General features: G+C 44.1%; 5 protein-coding genes across 6 annotated transcripts; 2 read left to right on the top strand and 3 right to left on the bottom strand.

Annotated features, from left to right (window-relative positions):
* Window positions 1–765: 765 nt before the first annotated feature.
* LOC129600356 (uncharacterized) lies at window positions 766–1,848 on the bottom strand. Its single transcript, XM_055498839.1, has 4 exons — window positions 1,613–1,848; window positions 1,462–1,538; window positions 1,289–1,394; window positions 766–1,168 (listed from the first exon to the last, which is right to left on the bottom strand). Exons 1-4 carry the CDS (start codon window positions 1,668–1,670, stop codon window positions 957–959), a joined length of 453 nt encoding a protein of 150 aa, XP_055354814.1. The 5' UTR covers window positions 1,671–1,848; the 3' UTR covers window positions 766–956.
* Window positions 1,849–1,994: 146 nt separating this feature from the next.
* On the bottom strand, window positions 1,995–5,698 carry LOC129600354 (uncharacterized). Its single transcript, XM_055498836.1, has 8 exons — window positions 5,400–5,698; window positions 4,819–5,316; window positions 4,669–4,747; window positions 3,815–4,195; window positions 3,443–3,738; window positions 2,929–3,359; window positions 2,705–2,826; window positions 1,995–2,546 (listed from the first exon to the last, which is right to left on the bottom strand). Exons 1-8 carry the CDS (start codon window positions 5,551–5,553, stop codon window positions 2,387–2,389), a joined length of 2,121 nt encoding a protein of 706 aa, XP_055354811.1. The 5' UTR covers window positions 5,554–5,698; the 3' UTR covers window positions 1,995–2,386.
* An 81-nt stretch (window positions 5,699–5,779) lies between these two features.
* On the bottom strand, window positions 5,780–8,063 carry LOC129600355 (uncharacterized). 2 transcript variants are annotated; one of them, XM_055498838.1, is made up of 4 exons: window positions 7,605–8,063; window positions 6,573–6,619; window positions 6,380–6,455; window positions 5,780–6,313 (listed from the first exon to the last, which is right to left on the bottom strand). In XM_055498838.1, exons 1-4 carry the CDS (start codon window positions 7,666–7,668, stop codon window positions 6,102–6,104), a joined length of 399 nt encoding a protein of 132 aa, XP_055354813.1. In that variant the 5' UTR covers window positions 7,669–8,063; the 3' UTR covers window positions 5,780–6,101. The 2 variants fall into 2 exon arrangements, with proteins under 2 accessions (XP_055354813.1, XP_055354812.1); XM_055498837.1 differs by having other exon boundaries at window positions 5,789–6,313; window positions 7,609–8,063.
* Window positions 8,064–10,709: 2,646 nt separating this feature from the next.
* Window positions 10,710–14,943, top strand: LOC129600364 (uncharacterized). The gene is given in 4 exon segments (XM_055498854.1): window positions 10,710–12,161; window positions 12,729–13,163; window positions 13,575–13,718; window positions 13,720–14,943. Coding segments are annotated over 4 exon segments (1,977 nt in total). The 5' UTR covers window positions 10,710–11,794; the 3' UTR covers window positions 14,751–14,943.
* Window positions 14,944–15,490: 547 nt separating this feature from the next.
* Window positions 15,491–16,099, top strand: LOC129600375 (uncharacterized). Its single transcript, XM_055498866.1, has one exon. The coding sequence runs from the start codon at window positions 15,491–15,493 to the stop codon at window positions 16,097–16,099; it is 609 nt and encodes a 202-aa protein (XP_055354841.1).
* Window positions 16,100–16,310: the final 211 nt, after the last annotated feature.

Below are 16,310 nucleotides of genomic sequence, written 5' to 3' on the forward strand. Positions count from 1 at the left end.
AAAATCCCATGCTAGACTGTCAACCTAGCCGGAATTGGGCTACCTGCTCTGATTGCAATTAAATTAAATTAAATAGGCGCAGTTTGCCCAGTAGAACCAGGGTGGAAAAAATTCAACAGCACCTGCTATTTCTTTTCCTTCCTCGCAGTTGACAAACCTAAGTAAATTACTCCATTGTTTATTCCTCGTTCTGATTCATTCACGAAGCCGATGCTTTGATGGATTGTTTGCAGAAGAACGTACGCCGAAGCCCGCAGATTCTGTCGGCAAAAGGACGCGAAGATATCAGCTGAATTAAATGACGATGTGGTTGATTTCTTTTCAACGCGTTATGCTGCACAATTGTCGTCCAAAGAAAGAATGTACATTTCCGGATGTAAAACTATTTCAAATGACGGCTGGGACAAAATCACGCGGGCTAGCTGCGACGACGAATTAGCCTTCATTTGCACAAAACGCTCCATCCGGAGCTGACCGAGACAAAACTATTTGGACCAAGAAAGGAACTAAGTAAAATGTGCAACGGCCAATTGGCTAGGAACGTCGCGCTAACCTTTATGTTATTTGTTTTGTACTGCATTAACACGAAACTTTAATAATAGCGGTCTACTTGTTTGTGAGCTTTCCGACCAATTTTTTTGTGCTCCAGCGTTAGTTTCTTGTCTCAGTAACGAAAGCCTAGTTATCAGATGCTGCCAAACAGGCTCCAGCACTGTGTATGACAACCGCCACATTTAACAAAGATAAAGGGTTGGTGTACGAGTAGTCAAGGCTGTAAACAGCTGACAGTATTTTTAATATTACCTCGCTTGGTAAATAGTGCTTTATAAATGTGACAAGGTCAATCACAGTTAACAATTCAATGCAGTCCTTGTTTTCATATTAATATATGTTCATTTAAAATACATTTCGAGAGGAGTTACAGGAACAGAGTCGCAATTATCCTTATTTTGCAATCATCCAGTGTAGTCAACCACAGTGGTTCGGGGAGAATAACATATTCTGTCGCATCCGCGCGTGCAACAAATCTGGTTGAATCCGCAGTTACGGTTGGAGGTGCACTGTGTGCGGCATGCTGTACGAATCACCGGAACAGCTGACCCGCTGCCAGAGTTAGATGTCCCAGCTGGAACGCGAATTTCCACTCGATCGTAGCACACCGGCAAAGCTGCGAAAAGACAAACTTCGCGGCCCCTTCGAGAAAATGATCGAAGCTCGAGTTGCTTATTACGATCGCTACCGTACGTTCAAAAGAGCTACAATCCGGACAGTTTTACAGAACCATTACCGGTTTGAGAAATAGGAGCTGGATTTGTCCGGCATTGGTAAGATCTAATCGAGGAAGAGCCGAGATTGACCACCTGGCAGTAACGATTTGGTCCACAGTTAACGCTCTACAAAGAATTCACCCTAAGTAAAGAGCATGCAAACACTACTCGTACCATAGAGTAAAGCACATACAGCGCACGGATTATAGTTTGGTGATTGGCGAAGTACTCCATTATTCTGCAGGCTCTGGGCGATGGATCCGCCTAATTCTACAGCCCCCAGACCGCAGTAAAAATACTGAACAACGGTTCAAATAAAACACCAATAAAAAATTAATACGTACGCTGGGATAGTGCGCCGCCTGCGCAGGATATTGTCAACAGTATAAAATAAACGTACATTTCAAAAGCTTTAAAACGCTAGCAACAGAAGAAATTACGACAAATTCGGTTTTTTGCTATTCACACAACGCTAAACCGTCCGTCTTAGCGCAACAGGCGAGTAATACAAAAACACTCGTATCAAAAAATAGCAAAAACATCGTTCTGTGGTTGAGGTATTTATAAGAAGGATACAGAAAGTAGCGTCTTTATTGACCAAAAGCGTTAGGCGGAAAAGGATTTGCCGCTTGATGTCAACAACGGCTTTGTTGGTCTTGTTTGTTCAGTCATCTAGTACACACCACCCTACACACTGACTGTGTATACATAGCACTCGCGCGTGTATCCGGTTTAAAGTTGGCTTTATTAAAGTATCTATCGCAAGAAAATGCTCACCCCAGCATTTTTTTCCAAAGGATAACCGTGCAGTTGTATATCGCACAGCAATTGGAAGATAAACACCGAATTAAGTTAACTCCGGTTGTACATACGGTACACTGCTCCGGAAATACCGGAAAAAGTGACGCCAAAGCGAGTTATTAAAAACAACATTTTCCCGATAGCGCCGCCCAAAGCACAGCACAGGCTAAGCAGATTAAAGTAATCCAGTACGGTAAAATATGTAATTCAGCACTTTTCCGCAAATATTCGCAATGCACTTATTCTCGATGTTTATTGTGCCAATGATTTAAAAAGTATATGAAGTAATGATGGTAAGAGCTCAGGTTTTATAAACTTCAGATCTGAAGCGTCCAAGCCGTGGTTAGTCGCACAGCTGCCATTTCCTTGAGGTAACCGTCGATCACATCAGTCGAAGGGTATCGCCATACTTTCCAGTACTTCTGAGTGTCGATTCCTGGATAGCTCGCGGCAAACTGAAATCTGACCGCATTATCCCTGAAACAAAGGGCTCGCTGTTCGCTCATCTATGAATTAGCTAAGAACTATTCGGTTTCTGGCTGCATAGTATGCACAAATAAGGAATTCTGTAGCCGGAGCAGCCAGCACATATTTTGTAAAAAATCTCAAACAGTGGTAGTTAATTATGTACGCACCCTGCTACGGTTACCACGTCCTCGCGTCCTGTCAAGGTAATCGTCAGAATGGCATCGTTTATAGTTATCGGATTGGCTGCAGCAAATGCCAGCTCCACCGCACGAAGAACATGTGATGAATTCTGGAAATATTGAAATGGTTAGTTATATCAAACCTTTACTGACAAATTTTCGTTTTGCCGAAGGACACCAAAAATAACCGAATTGTGTCGAACGACTCTTACCACAACGGCGGCAGTTTTGGACCCGTCCTCACCAGTTATTAGCGCTTCCGATATTAACTGAACGGTCAGGAGAAAAGTGTCATTCACCGGACAGATAAAAGGATCTGATGATACTCTGCACGCGTTAACAATATCGCGTTTTGTTGACTTGTAGTGCTTCTCTAAGTCTTCGTCGGACAGACTTTTGTCGGTATCTCCAAAAGGATACCTCTCCAGTACATAAGTTAAGGTAGAATTTCCGCTCCCAAGCGGCATTTCTATAGTAAGACCTTGCAACCGATCGTAGATGGACTGCGCGTACCGCAACTTGGGATCCGCATAAATGTTCGTCTCGAACGTTTTCCCATGGTAGTACAGTGCCACGAAGAAGTTTACTCTGTTACCAACTAAATCGGGATTCCACAGAACAACCTCCATTCTCTGTTTGTCATCTATCATAGCACACCTCGACGGTATAGCTAATTCACGTACGGTATGCTGATTTGTAGCATGTGTGAGTTCTTGACATACATACCGTTCACAAGTTCCCGGACGCGCTCGGTCATTCGCGACTCTAGAAGTGGTAAATGCTGAATGCTGACTGGGAAATTCATTCGGGCATTCTTTTTATTAAAGTACATTCGAAACGAAAAGGATTTGTCCACTGGAAAAGGCAGTGAACCGTTGTAAAATGATCGGTCACCAGGATCGTAGTAGTGTGGTTGGTAATAGTGTTGTCCGTATTTCGGATGGCTGGCAGCATCTGGAAGCTGCCCAAGATAAACGGCATCCTGGATCAGCGCGACGTACGGCACATTGATTAGCGTGGAGCTAAAACAAATACTTTCTTAAGACAACTCAGTGTACTTTACTTTTACACAGAATAATCATTATCGTGGAAGCTTACTAAGAGAAAGAATTATTTGCCCGTGATGTGATTATGTAAGGATCGGCGTTTCCGAATCGAATATCCAGATCTTTACTATCGGCATTTGCGCATCCTTCCTGCCCACGAGTTTCGTTCATCATATCCAGAATTTCGGTTTTCAGTGTTTCAGGATCGAAGCTGCTGCTCTGATCGGTCGGCTTGTAAAACGAATATGCTCCATAGCCTTCAAAGGCAATATCGTCGTATAGTATCAAACCGGCGCTCTGCAGGTTTTTCCGGAGGACTTGTACGGAAGGAGGAATAATTTGTGGAAGCTGGTTGTTGGTGTATACTGACGGAAGCTGCATCCCAATGGTTGAACGAAGAGGGAGGACATAGACGATCCTCATAAGTGGCAGTCTGCAAGCCGATACAAGAACAAGGCAGTGATTTCCGCTTTGCATTTTATCGGAGAAAAACAAAAAAATATTCAAAGTAACTGACGAAACCGAACTCTGGACGGATACGCCGTCCGCCGTCAAGTTTTGAATAAAATTTCCACTCTCGGTTTTTTGCGCTTTCAGCGTTGTGAGGTGGTCGAAACCGTTTACGGTTCTGCCGGAGCGTAGATTAGTATAAAGCGCTATTTTTGCCGGTTACACACATTTGGCAGCAATATCTCTCAAGTTTACTGATAATTTGATTTCACGAGTATCGCTGAAATTAGTTATTAATTTTAACGAAGGAGTTGTTGTTATATGCAATACATACGTACATGTAGTTTTTATAGTAGATGGATTCGCACGATTATGTTTAAATGCATTATGCAGGAATGCCTTTGCCACTGCTATCTTTTTCATGACGACGGGAATAAAGTATTGTCATAAACGTACCCTTTTGCAGTAACTAAACCTGTGCCGTTGTCGATCAAAACTATCTCTACTTCCACCTGAATTGCAGGCGAAACATTCTCTGTAAAACAAATTACAATGACATTGTCATCCCACCATACATGGAACATGTACGTGTTGTGCGATACTCACGAAACCTTTGCGACCACGCTGCTGTTAAGGCATCTTCCAGTTGTTTCACTGATGCGTTATTGGGTTGCAAAGTGACCTGATGTATACCCACGTAGTCGGGTATCTGCAGAACGCGCTTAAAGACTTTAACCAAACCATACGTAACCAAGTCATCTTTGTACTCTTCCGGTTTCGGTATGCGCATGTAGAACTGGACTCCGCTGCGGACCGGTGCCAGGCTAGAATATCTCTGAGACATCACCCATCCCAAATCAAATGTGATCTCTACGGGCGTGGTATTGTAAACTGTAAATCCTTCTGACGGATCTGATGTTTCATTGCCTGGTTGTAGAAGGTTACTAGTTACTGTGGTGGATATGGTGCCGTTGGAGGATAATAATCTGTCGCTGAGGCTTTGGTTAACTGCTTGGGAATCCGTATGGTTATTGGCGCTGGAAATGTCGCTGTTGGCGAAGGCCTTGCAGAGCCGTAGTGTAGTACCGGGAAATTCCTTGACCACTGCAAAGTGCGGCACAGTAGTGAAAACATTGGACAAATCCTTTCCACTAAGCGAATTAGTTAAAATTAACGTATAGAAGTACCTCTTTTCTCAGTTCCTTGTCTTGGCGCAACTTTTGCAGTCGGTCCGTCTCCAATCTGATTGACGGTTTGAATGCTTGTATATCCGTATGGAAGTGTAATAATTAATCCAAATACAGCGGTTATTAAGTGTGCTAATTCTCGCCGTTCCATCATAATGCCACTACACGTAAAATTAATTTGAATATAATGGCATAAGCTATCGTTTGCGCGCTTGATAGGACAGATTTCTACAGGCAGCTGCAACCATCGTAGCCCTTGAGTAATCAGGCATGCACACTTTACTTCCGCTTACAGAATAAATTTTGCAAAACAACAAAATAACCAGGCTCTACTTCGCTGAATGGAACTAACGTGTTCGCTGTATCATGGTATTTTACGCCTTGCGGCGAGTAGTCATTTTTTGACAGGAAATCCAGTTATTACATAAAACACATACAGGCGTGGAATAACATGTATGAACTTATGCCGTCGCGAAAAAGAACCGACGGTAGCGGTAAAATGCTCAAAACGTGTTTACACCTTACGGAAAAGTATCGAATTGTACATTTCATGTAAATTTCATGTAAGCGTTGTACAAAGTAAAAAATATACCAGCACAAACATAAACAGCAATAGCACCATACACCGATTAAAGAGATACGTGTAATATCAATAGGTTGCCGTAATACCGCGTGGAGAACGGATCCAGAACTGGAATGTATCTAATTAGAACTAGAAGTCCACTCCGGCTCGGCGTAACACACTCGGTCGCAGTTTCTCATGCAGCAAATCTGGGGCGCCTGGCAGTCCGCGTTGGAACGGCAGTAGCTGTGGCATGCCGGTTGGACAATATGCATTACCCCGACGGACTCGCGGCCAAAATCCTCCTCTATCGGGACAATCATGTCGGTTCGGTCGTAGCAGGCAGGATATGCTGGATAACACCGAAAAGCTGACATGTAAAACGGGGAAAACGTTCTGCTGGAAGCACTTGTATTACCCGGGCGCTGTCGACACTCCCACCAACGAGGAGCACCGATTTCCTGGCAAACATAATTTCGACCGCAGTTTACACCCTAGTAAAATAGAACCAGTTTCAATTAATAGGGTAGTCGACAGTGGGCTTGGCGTACAGCTCTACGTTAATAAAAAGCGCGCAGTGTCAGATAATCATGCACGTTCGGAGGACTGACCTCACAAGAATGGAAATCGCGACGTCCCAGTCCCGTCACACTAGGAGCTACGGTCAGCATACGGTATTTACACAGAATATTGCAAGTGTTTTGCGTACATGCACCACGAGCAGGCTCAAGGTTAGGTGGCTGGTGTTGTACTATCAAATTCGATTACGGTATAATACTTGTATACACATCCTGCACGGGAGCTATTGCTTTCGAGCATTCCCAGCACTTGTTTGCGTTGCTTTATGAAATTTAATAGCAACAATCCCGTACATGCCGGCGTGAAAACCACTAATGCGCGCAACATCCGGTTGGGAAATTACGGGAGAAACAAAATTTGAAAAAGTATAAATGCAAGCAGGTATACCAAAAATCTCATCTTGAACAGATGTTTAAATTTTGCACAAAAATACTAATATTGATAAAGATCGTTTTTGCACCAAATACTTTTTCCAAATTTCAAAATGAATATTAAAAATGATTTATGAGACTTTTGGTACACCAGCTCGCTTGTAAACCCTTTTGGAATGTTATTTCACTCAAAACTTCCCAACTGGATTTTCGCGCACAAACGGTTTTCAACCCAAAATACAATATGTAAATCATTAAATGCAGTACTGTATGTCATAAATAATACAGAAAATGTTCAGGGAGTAGGCGAAATAAAAATTTTCCTCGCATACACACGAAATTTTGTGCTGTTCATCGGCCAACTTCCCTTAAGAAATCGACCCAATTAATTACAAAATTAGAGGAGAAGGTATGTGTAATTATATTCGTGCAGTGCAGGTATAACTAATAACAATAAGTACAACTTAGAACTTATAATAATTATATGTAAGTATGCACTCTGCTTTGAAGAATAACAGCAGTACAGCAGCAGTTTGAAATGCCGAAAAATTCGCTGCATAACATTATTAAGGGATTACGTATATTATCTGTTCTTGTTGATTAGAATAATTAACAGCATATGTTTTAACAAAATCAGACTGTTAATAACTCAAAAGTGGCAACAAAAAGCAACTGCACGAAACAAAAACATACGTACGTAACCAGCAATGAATTCCGATTTCCGATGATGCGGACACACATAGAATACAGACCACATGCGCTATAACATTCATTTTCAGTCTGATTATTATTAGATCAATAATTGTTAGAGTGTCATTAGAGTTGCCGCTGATGATGCTGTAACGTACAGAGTAGTTGGATCGGTCTGATCTGATTTGTGATCTTGGCTAAACTGATATAAATAGTATTACGATCATCATAATGACTGCTTGGGTTAGTGACGCTAAGTCTCGAATATGCTCTATTCTGTGAAGTAATGTATTCAAAATCATGCCCGAAAAATTATTCAAATAATTTCGAAGCCCCACTTCCCAGTACTCATGGCAGGTGGTCAAGTACTACCTGAAATTATTACAAAATTTTACTGGGACTAACATCCAAGAAATATGACTCTGCAGCTTTCAGTAATACCATGTACCATGAAACAGATGTGAAACTGTAAGAAAATTACAAAGCAAAGTTAAAGATCGTTCGATCGACGCTGAAAGTTGGTTATAATCACTTTTCCAGTCACCTGCGCACCATACGATACAACGGGACTTGCTGCGTCAGCTCACGCTTTCGGCGCGTTACGGTTTCGCTTTCGTATGTCATAGAAAATTCAAGGCTGTCTGGTGCAGCAATTTCGCTCAAGCAAGCAAAACTATTTTCATTGTAACAACGGCACCAGAGACTAGCATCGCCATTGCAAGATAGTAATAAATTATCATAAGTCTTATTCAAAAATCCTGCGCATAGTGGGGAAAGCGGGCTGTGTGAGCTAATACGGGCAAAGGTGCGTTTTGTCTGTCATTGCAGCTTGATGGCATAATACAGCAGAAAGATGATGGATTAACCCGGCAACGTCTGCTAGGTGGAAAAACCACCAGTAAAGTTCGCCAATTTTCACAATGTCAGAACTATTGTCATTGTTTGGGTTACATATGCATGAGATAGAACAAAGATAACTCTCTGCACAGTGAATTTTAGTTTTTTAATCAGACACACCATAAGAAACCTACACTGCTTAAAAAACACTGAAAAAATAACGTAAGGTTCTACGAAGTGTATCTAAATCGGCTGTTGTGATAAAAATTCGGGATTAAATTAGTGATAATTTCATGTGAGTATCTCACAATTTCAGTATCACACAAAAGTTTGCAGCTCTTCTGTAAAAAACTGTGAATTTTCAAAAACAGCTGGTGGAAATTCCACCGCTTGGGCATTGGCGTAGGACAATAACATGCTGCCTGAACAGGCACAGTGACCAGAGCCGTACACTTCATATGATTCAGCCGTTGCACACTAGGAGGGTAGCCAAACCAGAACACTGTCATCTAACTGAGCAAAATATCAAACAAATAAGGACATCTGAGTGCTTTTATAATAGCATAAATGGTAATAAAGCATTTTTCTTATCATATTACAATGTTTTCTTCGACTGCAATAGGTAAAAGAACAATAAAATGACGTTGTGATCGAAGCAGCCAACCATAAATATGGCTGGCTGTGATCAGTGTTGTTCACATGTAAACTGGCGCAGCCCACCATGACCCTGTTGCATACTGACCGGAAATGACACATTCTTTTGATTATAAATTCAACCATGAATCTTTTCATGATGAATTAAATTGCATAAGCTAACTATTGTAAACAGCTACCACGGCCACGTTGATTCGAGTAGATCAAGTAGCCACAACGTTGTGTACAACGGAATTTGTGTGGTGTCGCACCGGCAACCACCTTGCCCGCACCGTACGTATTGTATATCGTGAATGCCCAAGCGGTGGAATTTCCACCTACCCTTCAAATTTTAAACTACTGCAGCAAAAATTTTGAAAAAAATAGTTTAAGTTCATTATATTATTGTTATTCTATGGTATGAATTTCAATTTCGACAAAAAATTCCTTGATACCTCGGGCATTGCCGGGTTAAAGAAACTAATAATAGCTGCCTTGTCTCTTGGCTGGAAAAATAAGATTGCTATCTTGTATACTAATGCCTGTAAGTTTCTGATGCATAATCTGCGTCTGAACATTTACAAAATTAACACTGGACTAAAATATTCATAAGTATGTTTTTAAAAAGTTTTTCAATAGCTGTACAGGTGGCTGTAGCATTAAAGTTTTTGCCCTGTTGCGCATACCGGCTTTGACTAGCAGCATAGCCAATAATATTACTGCCCGGCGCGGCGGCGCTGCGGTGCGCTATACGGCAAAAAATGTGCGACAGCTATCCAAGAAACATTATCTGGAATTTAAAGTAATGAGCGAAACCTGTTTGGAATACGCTCGGCCTGCAGACGGCATTTATGAAGAGAAGTGGTATAACTCTGTTGCTGCAAACCGGGTGTACTTGTACATAAGTTAAATGGAAAGAATGGCACACCGACAGTCTTACACAAACAGGCCGATCTGTTCAACAAGGCATGCAAACGTACCTGTTCATACCCGAGCCCGCTGTTTGCCACGGCTCGCACCAGCGATTCTCCCGCTCCCATAGATAATCCATCGGGACTCGAAATCTATTTTAAGCCGGATGATTTGGTCCGATCCGGTGTTCCACTCTGTGCCACTGCAATTCTCCCTTTTCAAACAGGCCACGCACATACATACCGGCAAGTTAATTCCAACAACTGTATAACATCAGCCGATGGTAATCTTTCGTGAAACAGGAGGAGAATGAGCGCTGAGAGGGAAAAGAGTAAGCCGGCATCTTGGCCCGGCTGCACTTACCGCCATACACGTACACTCATGTACACACACGGGCGCGCTCCATCCAGCCGGGCCCTTTAATGTGCAAATAAATGCCACCTAACCTTAGCTCCAAAATAATTACCGGCATACAATCAAATTCCACTGTGCTCACCTGGCGGTGTGCCGGGCGCGCGCGCTCATACACGACTGGTTTACGTTGCCAACTCAGAAAACCCCGCCGGTGTGCCTGAACAAGCGGCGAGTGACTAAAACGGGCCGAGAGAGAAAGGGAGAGAAAGAGGAATGAATGTATGAGAGGATCAGTTATTTGTCTATTACTCTCACACTGCCAAATTTGCCCTGGCGAGCAACATACACACGCAGCAAGCGGTTTATCCAGGAGACGTACTAGTTACAGTCATGCTTAACCGGCAGCGTCAGATCCGCATGGGCCCATGCGCACTCCCGTGTGTGTATGTATGATTGTGTGTATGCACCCACGTATGTACACCGTTCCGGCATATTCACTTGGTAATTTGAAGACGGCACCCGAAAAATGTCACTAGTTGTTATATGCCGTGTGCAACAACTGCGGCTCCGATTACCTGCAGGGCGCTGCTTATTCAGGCTGTTCCATCGGTTTTCCGCAATTTTTCATTTTGGCGTTCTCTAATGCGTTTTCATACAGGCACGTAATGTAGTGGTCAGTTTGTATTAGTGCTCACGTGAGTCTGTCCATTTGTACGTTTCTCTTCGGTAGTTAACAGAAACCCTGTCAGAATTAGTGGATTTCGATAAAAATTGGTTTACGACGCTGGGTTATAAAATATTGCACCGTTAGTTGTCCTCGGTAATATGCATCACGGGCTGTAAATCCGGTCACGCCGGCGTCTAACCGGCAGCGTATACAGCGGGTTTTTTTTTTGCCCGGGTGCGTTTTTTATTTGCGCTATTACTTATCCCCATCAAATCACTTTATGCCGTTTTGATTGCCCCGGACAAACAGCGCGTTTATGGGCGCGCAGCTACCGTGTGCTCCCGTTCCGCGCTCTCCCACCGTCGCCCTAATTGAATCTGTATTGGATGGCCGTTAATTGTGTAACAGTTACTTCTTGTCTGCGCGCCTTGTATTAACCGGTCCGTGTCGGTGTGTGTATGTGTATATGGCGCGCACTACCGTAACTCGATGGGGATGATGAGTGTATGTGTGTACTTTGCGGTTTTGAGTCAAGTATCGATCGATCGATGAAGGTTGGCCACGGAGTGTAAAGATAGAGATATATATGCGCCATCAATTGACAAACCGGGCCGCGCATACATAAAGGATATCCTGCCAAGTGAGCGCCGCTCTCAACCGGGGAAGCCATATCAACAACACACGGGACGGGAGAGAGAGAGAGGCAGCGGAAGAGCGAGAGAGACAGGGTCCCGGCTGGATGCATAATTTAACAAGCAGCGTGTAATCCCCGCGTTATTATCGGTTGAGGATGAGCGCTAATGAGGCACACGTCGCTGATCGCCAGCCATCCACCTCGGCCTTCAGTACACCGGTGCCGGTAGCGAGCGAAGCGCTGCCCGTCGTCCGTCCCGCAGCGGGGAAATCGGAGAACAAACCGGCGGTGCGGAAAGCCAAACGGAATGAGACTAAAGTGGAGGATAAGGTGAATAGGAAGATCAGTGTGCAGAAGAAACGCTTCCGGCTGGCGTATGCGTCGCGTAATACCGTGCAGGCGGGCGGGCATCATCCCATGGAGACCGGGATCATCTGTAAGACACCGAACAGGTGCCAGCAGAAGATGCGCTTACTGCGGAAGACACTGCGGCGAACGGCCTGGAACTGCGTCATCGCTGCCGGTAATCTGTCTAGCAATCTACCTACACGTAAATTGAGACCAAGCGGGCTCATCAGTTTTCTAATCTCCATGCGCACGGTCAGGAATTACTTTGTTTAGCTCGGAGCCCAATAATCAGCAAAACAATATTTATAAATTCTCATAAGAATCAAGTCAAGTTAAATACAATTACTGCATAGAAATAAAGCAGTCACTTACTTACTGGTTAGTTCATTCAGTGGTCATAAAATAGAACAACAGCATTCAATACAGTAAAAATTCAAACGATCCCAAACTAGTCTATCCAAATTAATCAGTCTCTTGATTCTGTAGTTAAGTAATCAGTATCTAAATTCTTTATTCTGCAGCCTACGAAACCTTTTATTAAAGGGCCGGCGAAACGTTGTTTTGCACAGACGAAAAGATTTCTACTTCGGATTGGACGAAACTTTGCACCGTCAAAATAACAATTATGCAATTAAAAAAGAAACTTTTTCCTTGTTTGCTACTGCATGGTTTTATCATTGTTCGTAATGTCATACGATTGGTTTTAAAAATTCGTTGTCGTTATTCGTTACCCATTTTTCAGGACTGGAAAGTGCAGCCTGTTTCCATCTTAAGGACCTGCGAAACCGTTCCCAACCAAAACTGGAACGCACTCCGTCCAACGAGCCCAGTGTAGAGCCTTCAGACTGGTCATCACAGATGCACTGTATTTTCTGCGAGAATTCCCCAAATGTACCACCGGCCACCAAATCCACCCCAATTTCCACTTTACTGGAAATGCCACGGAAACCGGTAATGGAGCTGCCGTCTCTCAACGACAACCTGGACTGGCTGCGCTCCTTACAACTGCAGCTGCCCAGCTTAAACCTGGGCATCAATATGGACAGTGGACATATCAGCCCGTTTACCGTACCGTCCACGCCCAACAGTGCGCTAACGGCGTCCGTCTGGGCCAAGGTTAATCCGTTTCGCTTCATGCCGGAAGAGCGGTCCCTCTCGGAAATGGTTGAACAGAAAGGTACTCCTATATTTAGATGGCTATTGTTGCAGCACATTTCCGCGGTGCTTCTGTTGAAATCCGATAGAGCGATTGAGAGATTCTTGTAATCGCGATCAGGTGAAATCCCTTGACGTGATTGTTAATCGAATTAAGCAAGGTACGGGAAAATGCAGATCCCGGGAATTAAATTCCTTGAAACTGCCGGAATTACATTCTGATAATCATTTATACATCTGTCTTGGTTTGAGCGGGAAAAGGTTTGGGCGTTATAAGCTGGGAACCGATTTCGATCGATAATAAACGACATGTAAAGGTGCACAATTTGCAGATACGAGTATATAAAATAGGGCGGTACATTTGAATGATCTCGTACACTTGTAAAGTGGGTGGCGTTTCTGCTGTTAACAAAACTAATTTTGCAGTTTACAGATGAAGAGACGCCTTTGATAAAACCAGCAAGCAAGTCCGAAGAGATTGCTACGATCCCACCCGTTCCCAAACGATCCCGCTCCCGTACTCCCGGGCGGTCGGCAGCGCCGCTATTCCCCAGCGGAACTGCGTGCCGCCATTGACGAAGTGGAACGCGGCAACGTCGGGACGCGTAAAGCGGCGCTTCTCTACGGGATTCCGCGCTCGACCCTCCGCAACAAAGTGGGCAAAATTCTCGGCAAGAAACCCGACGATGCACCGGATACGCCGCTGGACATGTCGCCCACCCCGGGCGTCACACCGGTGTCTGGTTTAATCAGTGTCAAAGAAGAAGCCCCGAATGCCGTGCCCAATAAACAGGACATCACTTTCGCGCTGAAGCGTATCATCTCCCAACATTTATCCGAGAAATTCAAGATTCCGGTGTCGTCGTCACCGAAAACTGCAAAAAGTGCCGAACATAAACCGAAACGGTTGCGCGGCGGCATTGACGCGTCTAACCGGCATAAACGCGGTCGATATCGCAAGTATAAACAGGGAGATTTGGAGGAAGCGCTGCGATTGGTCAAACAGGGCGAGATGACGGTGCACCGTGCGGGACACCTGTTCGGGATCCCGCACAGCACTTTGGAGTATAAAATTAAGGAGCGAAACGGAACACTGTCACATATTAACGGCACAATCCATCCCGAGCCGGAAAAACCGGTGAAAGTTAAATCAAAGAAGGTCAAAGCAGAGTCCAATGGAAATAGCGATCTTCTGCCGTCGCCCAGTTTACCTGATTTCTCGCTGCATAACGATCTCGCAGCCGGTTCCCTGTTGAACTTGGATCCCAATGCAAATTTTTTGTTCCCAAATAATCCGTTCCTAATCAATCCGACTACCAGCGATAACAACATCTTCAACCAGTTATTAGCATTGCAGATATTGCGAAATACCATGATGGGCGTGCCGTCCATTCCACCGCCGACATTCCCGTTATTCGAGAGCAGCGCGGTTTCCTCGGCGCCGTTCCGTCCGTGGACTGAAGGCCAGAACAACGGCGGTCGGTTGGGAGCGATGCCGAACGGTACCGAGAAGAAGCCGAAAAAAGCCACTAAGAGAAAAAATTTGGAGGATTTACCGCTCAATCTCACCATGTCAAAGGAGAAGTCGACGCCAAAGATTGTGGAATAATTCCCGGTGTAGGGATCATTTTATAGATAAGAGTATTGGTAGAGAGTAGTTTTTATTGTGGTGATTTTTTCTGTTAACCGTCCTGTTGATATGGCGCATATCGATTTTATGCTTTTATTGTGGGCACTTTCGACTTACGGCTGCGTGTGTATTGATTGATCTCGGTTACTCGATACTAATGAATGTCTCAAGTTTCTTCGCTACAGATTCTGGTTTCTAAATAAACATTCATCCCCAACTTTAACCGAAAATGCCAATAAAAACTGCATATATTCGAAGATGCATTAGTTGCACTGAATGCGCAATTTTTGACAGGAACATAGACGTTTTTAAGCAAGTGTTCACTAAAGCCGGTTAAGCCAGGAAGAAGAGTATCGAAGAGCGCTTGTATGGTAATTTATGCTCGTATATCAGTTTACGACTTCTATGTTTCCTCGTGCTTGTATGATAATATTGCCTTGTGATTGCGAAGGAACCTGCTCTCATGATTACTCATCGAATTTTTTCCGATCCTTCTACCAAATTTTCTCGCATTATGGATGGTATCAGCAACGACCCTAACCAATCAAGAAATTATACCGACCGATACGTTCCGGTAGATACATCTAGCAGTTTAATATGGTTGACCGTCATAAGCTTAATCTTGAACATCGGGATGCTGTGCATCACCCTCCGTGACAAAAAACGCCGCACCGCGTTTTCCGTGTACGTCATCGTCCTCTTGTCCAGCAACATCTTGTATGCCCTTTTCGATCACCCTCTCGGAAATTCTCTATGAAGAATACGGATTCTGGTGGATGGGGTTTCAGGCGTGTAGTTTATACATCTACACCGATTACGTGATGGTCGGTGTGTCGATGCACAGCCATGTTCTCATCACTATCAACCGCATCTGGGCACTGGTCTTCCCGGTGTCGTACAAACATCATCACAATTTCAAAACAGCGTGGTTGGTTTGTTTGGCAATGGTGGTTTATGTCCATGTCTTCTGTTTACCCGGATTTTTGATGGATTTGATGTATTACCGTGTGGATAGTGATGAGTCCTGTGGATTGGATATCGATTTATTGCAAGAATGGTCGATACTGGTGCAGATTGTGATTTATGATTTTCCGATCATCTTTATCGTGGCGTCGTACCCGTTCTTATTGAGAAAGCAGCTACGCCGTGGAAAGACGGTTTCGGCGATGACCGGTACGTTGGACCGCAGCGGCAGTGTGAAATTCCGCAAGCGGAAGGAGCAGACGAAGCCGTTTGTGCTGTTAACGCTGCTGACGGTTGGGATACTAATCTGCTGGACGCCGACCATGATCTTCTACACGATGGCCTCGTTCATGTCGGTCGGATGAACTGGATACATTCGACCAAGTGGGCGCTTTCATGTACGGGATGCAGTCGGTGCTGGATCCCGTTTTCTTTGCGTTGAGTCTAGGCGGGCTGTATCATAAGATCAGGCTGCGATTGTGTACGGTCTCTAATGGCTGCATGGTCACATTGGGCGAGAAACTGTCAAAGTAGTCATAAAATGGAAACATCACCGGGGTGAGCCGCTGTGCTTTT

Source organism: Paramacrobiotus metropolitanus, unplaced genomic scaffold (genome assembly GCF_019649055.1).
Source record: "Paramacrobiotus metropolitanus isolate TYO unplaced genomic scaffold, Prichtersi_v1.0 Parri_scaffold0000173, whole genome shotgun sequence".
In the NCBI taxonomy this organism is placed as follows: Eukaryota; Metazoa; Tardigrada; class Eutardigrada; order Parachela; family Macrobiotidae; genus Paramacrobiotus; species Paramacrobiotus metropolitanus.

Excerpts from the sequence above, each read along its gene's own strand:
- LOC129600375 (XM_055498866.1), top strand. The coding sequence starts at position 15,491 with ATGCCCTTTTCGATCACCCTCTCGGAAATTCTCTATGAAGAATACGGA.
- LOC129600355 (XM_055498837.1), bottom strand. The coding sequence starts at position 7,684 with ATGAATGTTATAGCGCATGTGGTCTGTATTCTATGTGTGTCCGCATCA. Across the intron at positions 6,620-7,608 it reads CGGAATTCATTGCTGGTTAC|CTCCTAGTGTGACGGGACTG; the intron begins GTACGTATGTTT and ends TGCTGACCGTAG. Across the intron at positions 6,456-6,572 it reads GCGATTTCCATTCTTGTGAG|GGTGTAAACTGCGGTCGAAA; the intron begins GTCAGTCCTCCG and ends CTATTTTACTAG.
- LOC129600354 (XM_055498836.1), bottom strand. The coding sequence starts at position 5,553 with ATGATGGAACGGCGAGAATTAGCACACTTAATAACCGCTGTATTTGGA. Across the intron at positions 4,196-4,668 it reads GGTTTAGTTACTGCAAAAGG|ACTGCCACTTATGAGGATCG; the intron begins GTACGTTTATGA and ends ATCGGCTTGCAG. Across the intron at positions 2,547-2,704 it reads GACGTGGTAACCGTAGCAGG|GGATAATGCGGTCAGATTTC; the intron begins GTGCGTACATAA and ends CCTTTGTTTCAG.
- LOC129600356 (XM_055498839.1), bottom strand. The coding sequence starts at position 1,670 with ATGTACGTTTATTTTATACTGTTGACAATATCCTGCGCAGGCGGCGCA. Across the intron at positions 1,539-1,612 it reads AGGCGGCGCACTATCCCAGC|AATTAGGCGGATCCATCGCC; the intron begins GTACGTATTAAT and ends TGGGGGCTGTAG. Across the intron at positions 1,395-1,461 it reads CAAACTATAATCCGTGCGCT|AGCGTTAACTGTGGACCAAA; the intron begins GTATGTGCTTTA and ends AATTCTTTGTAG.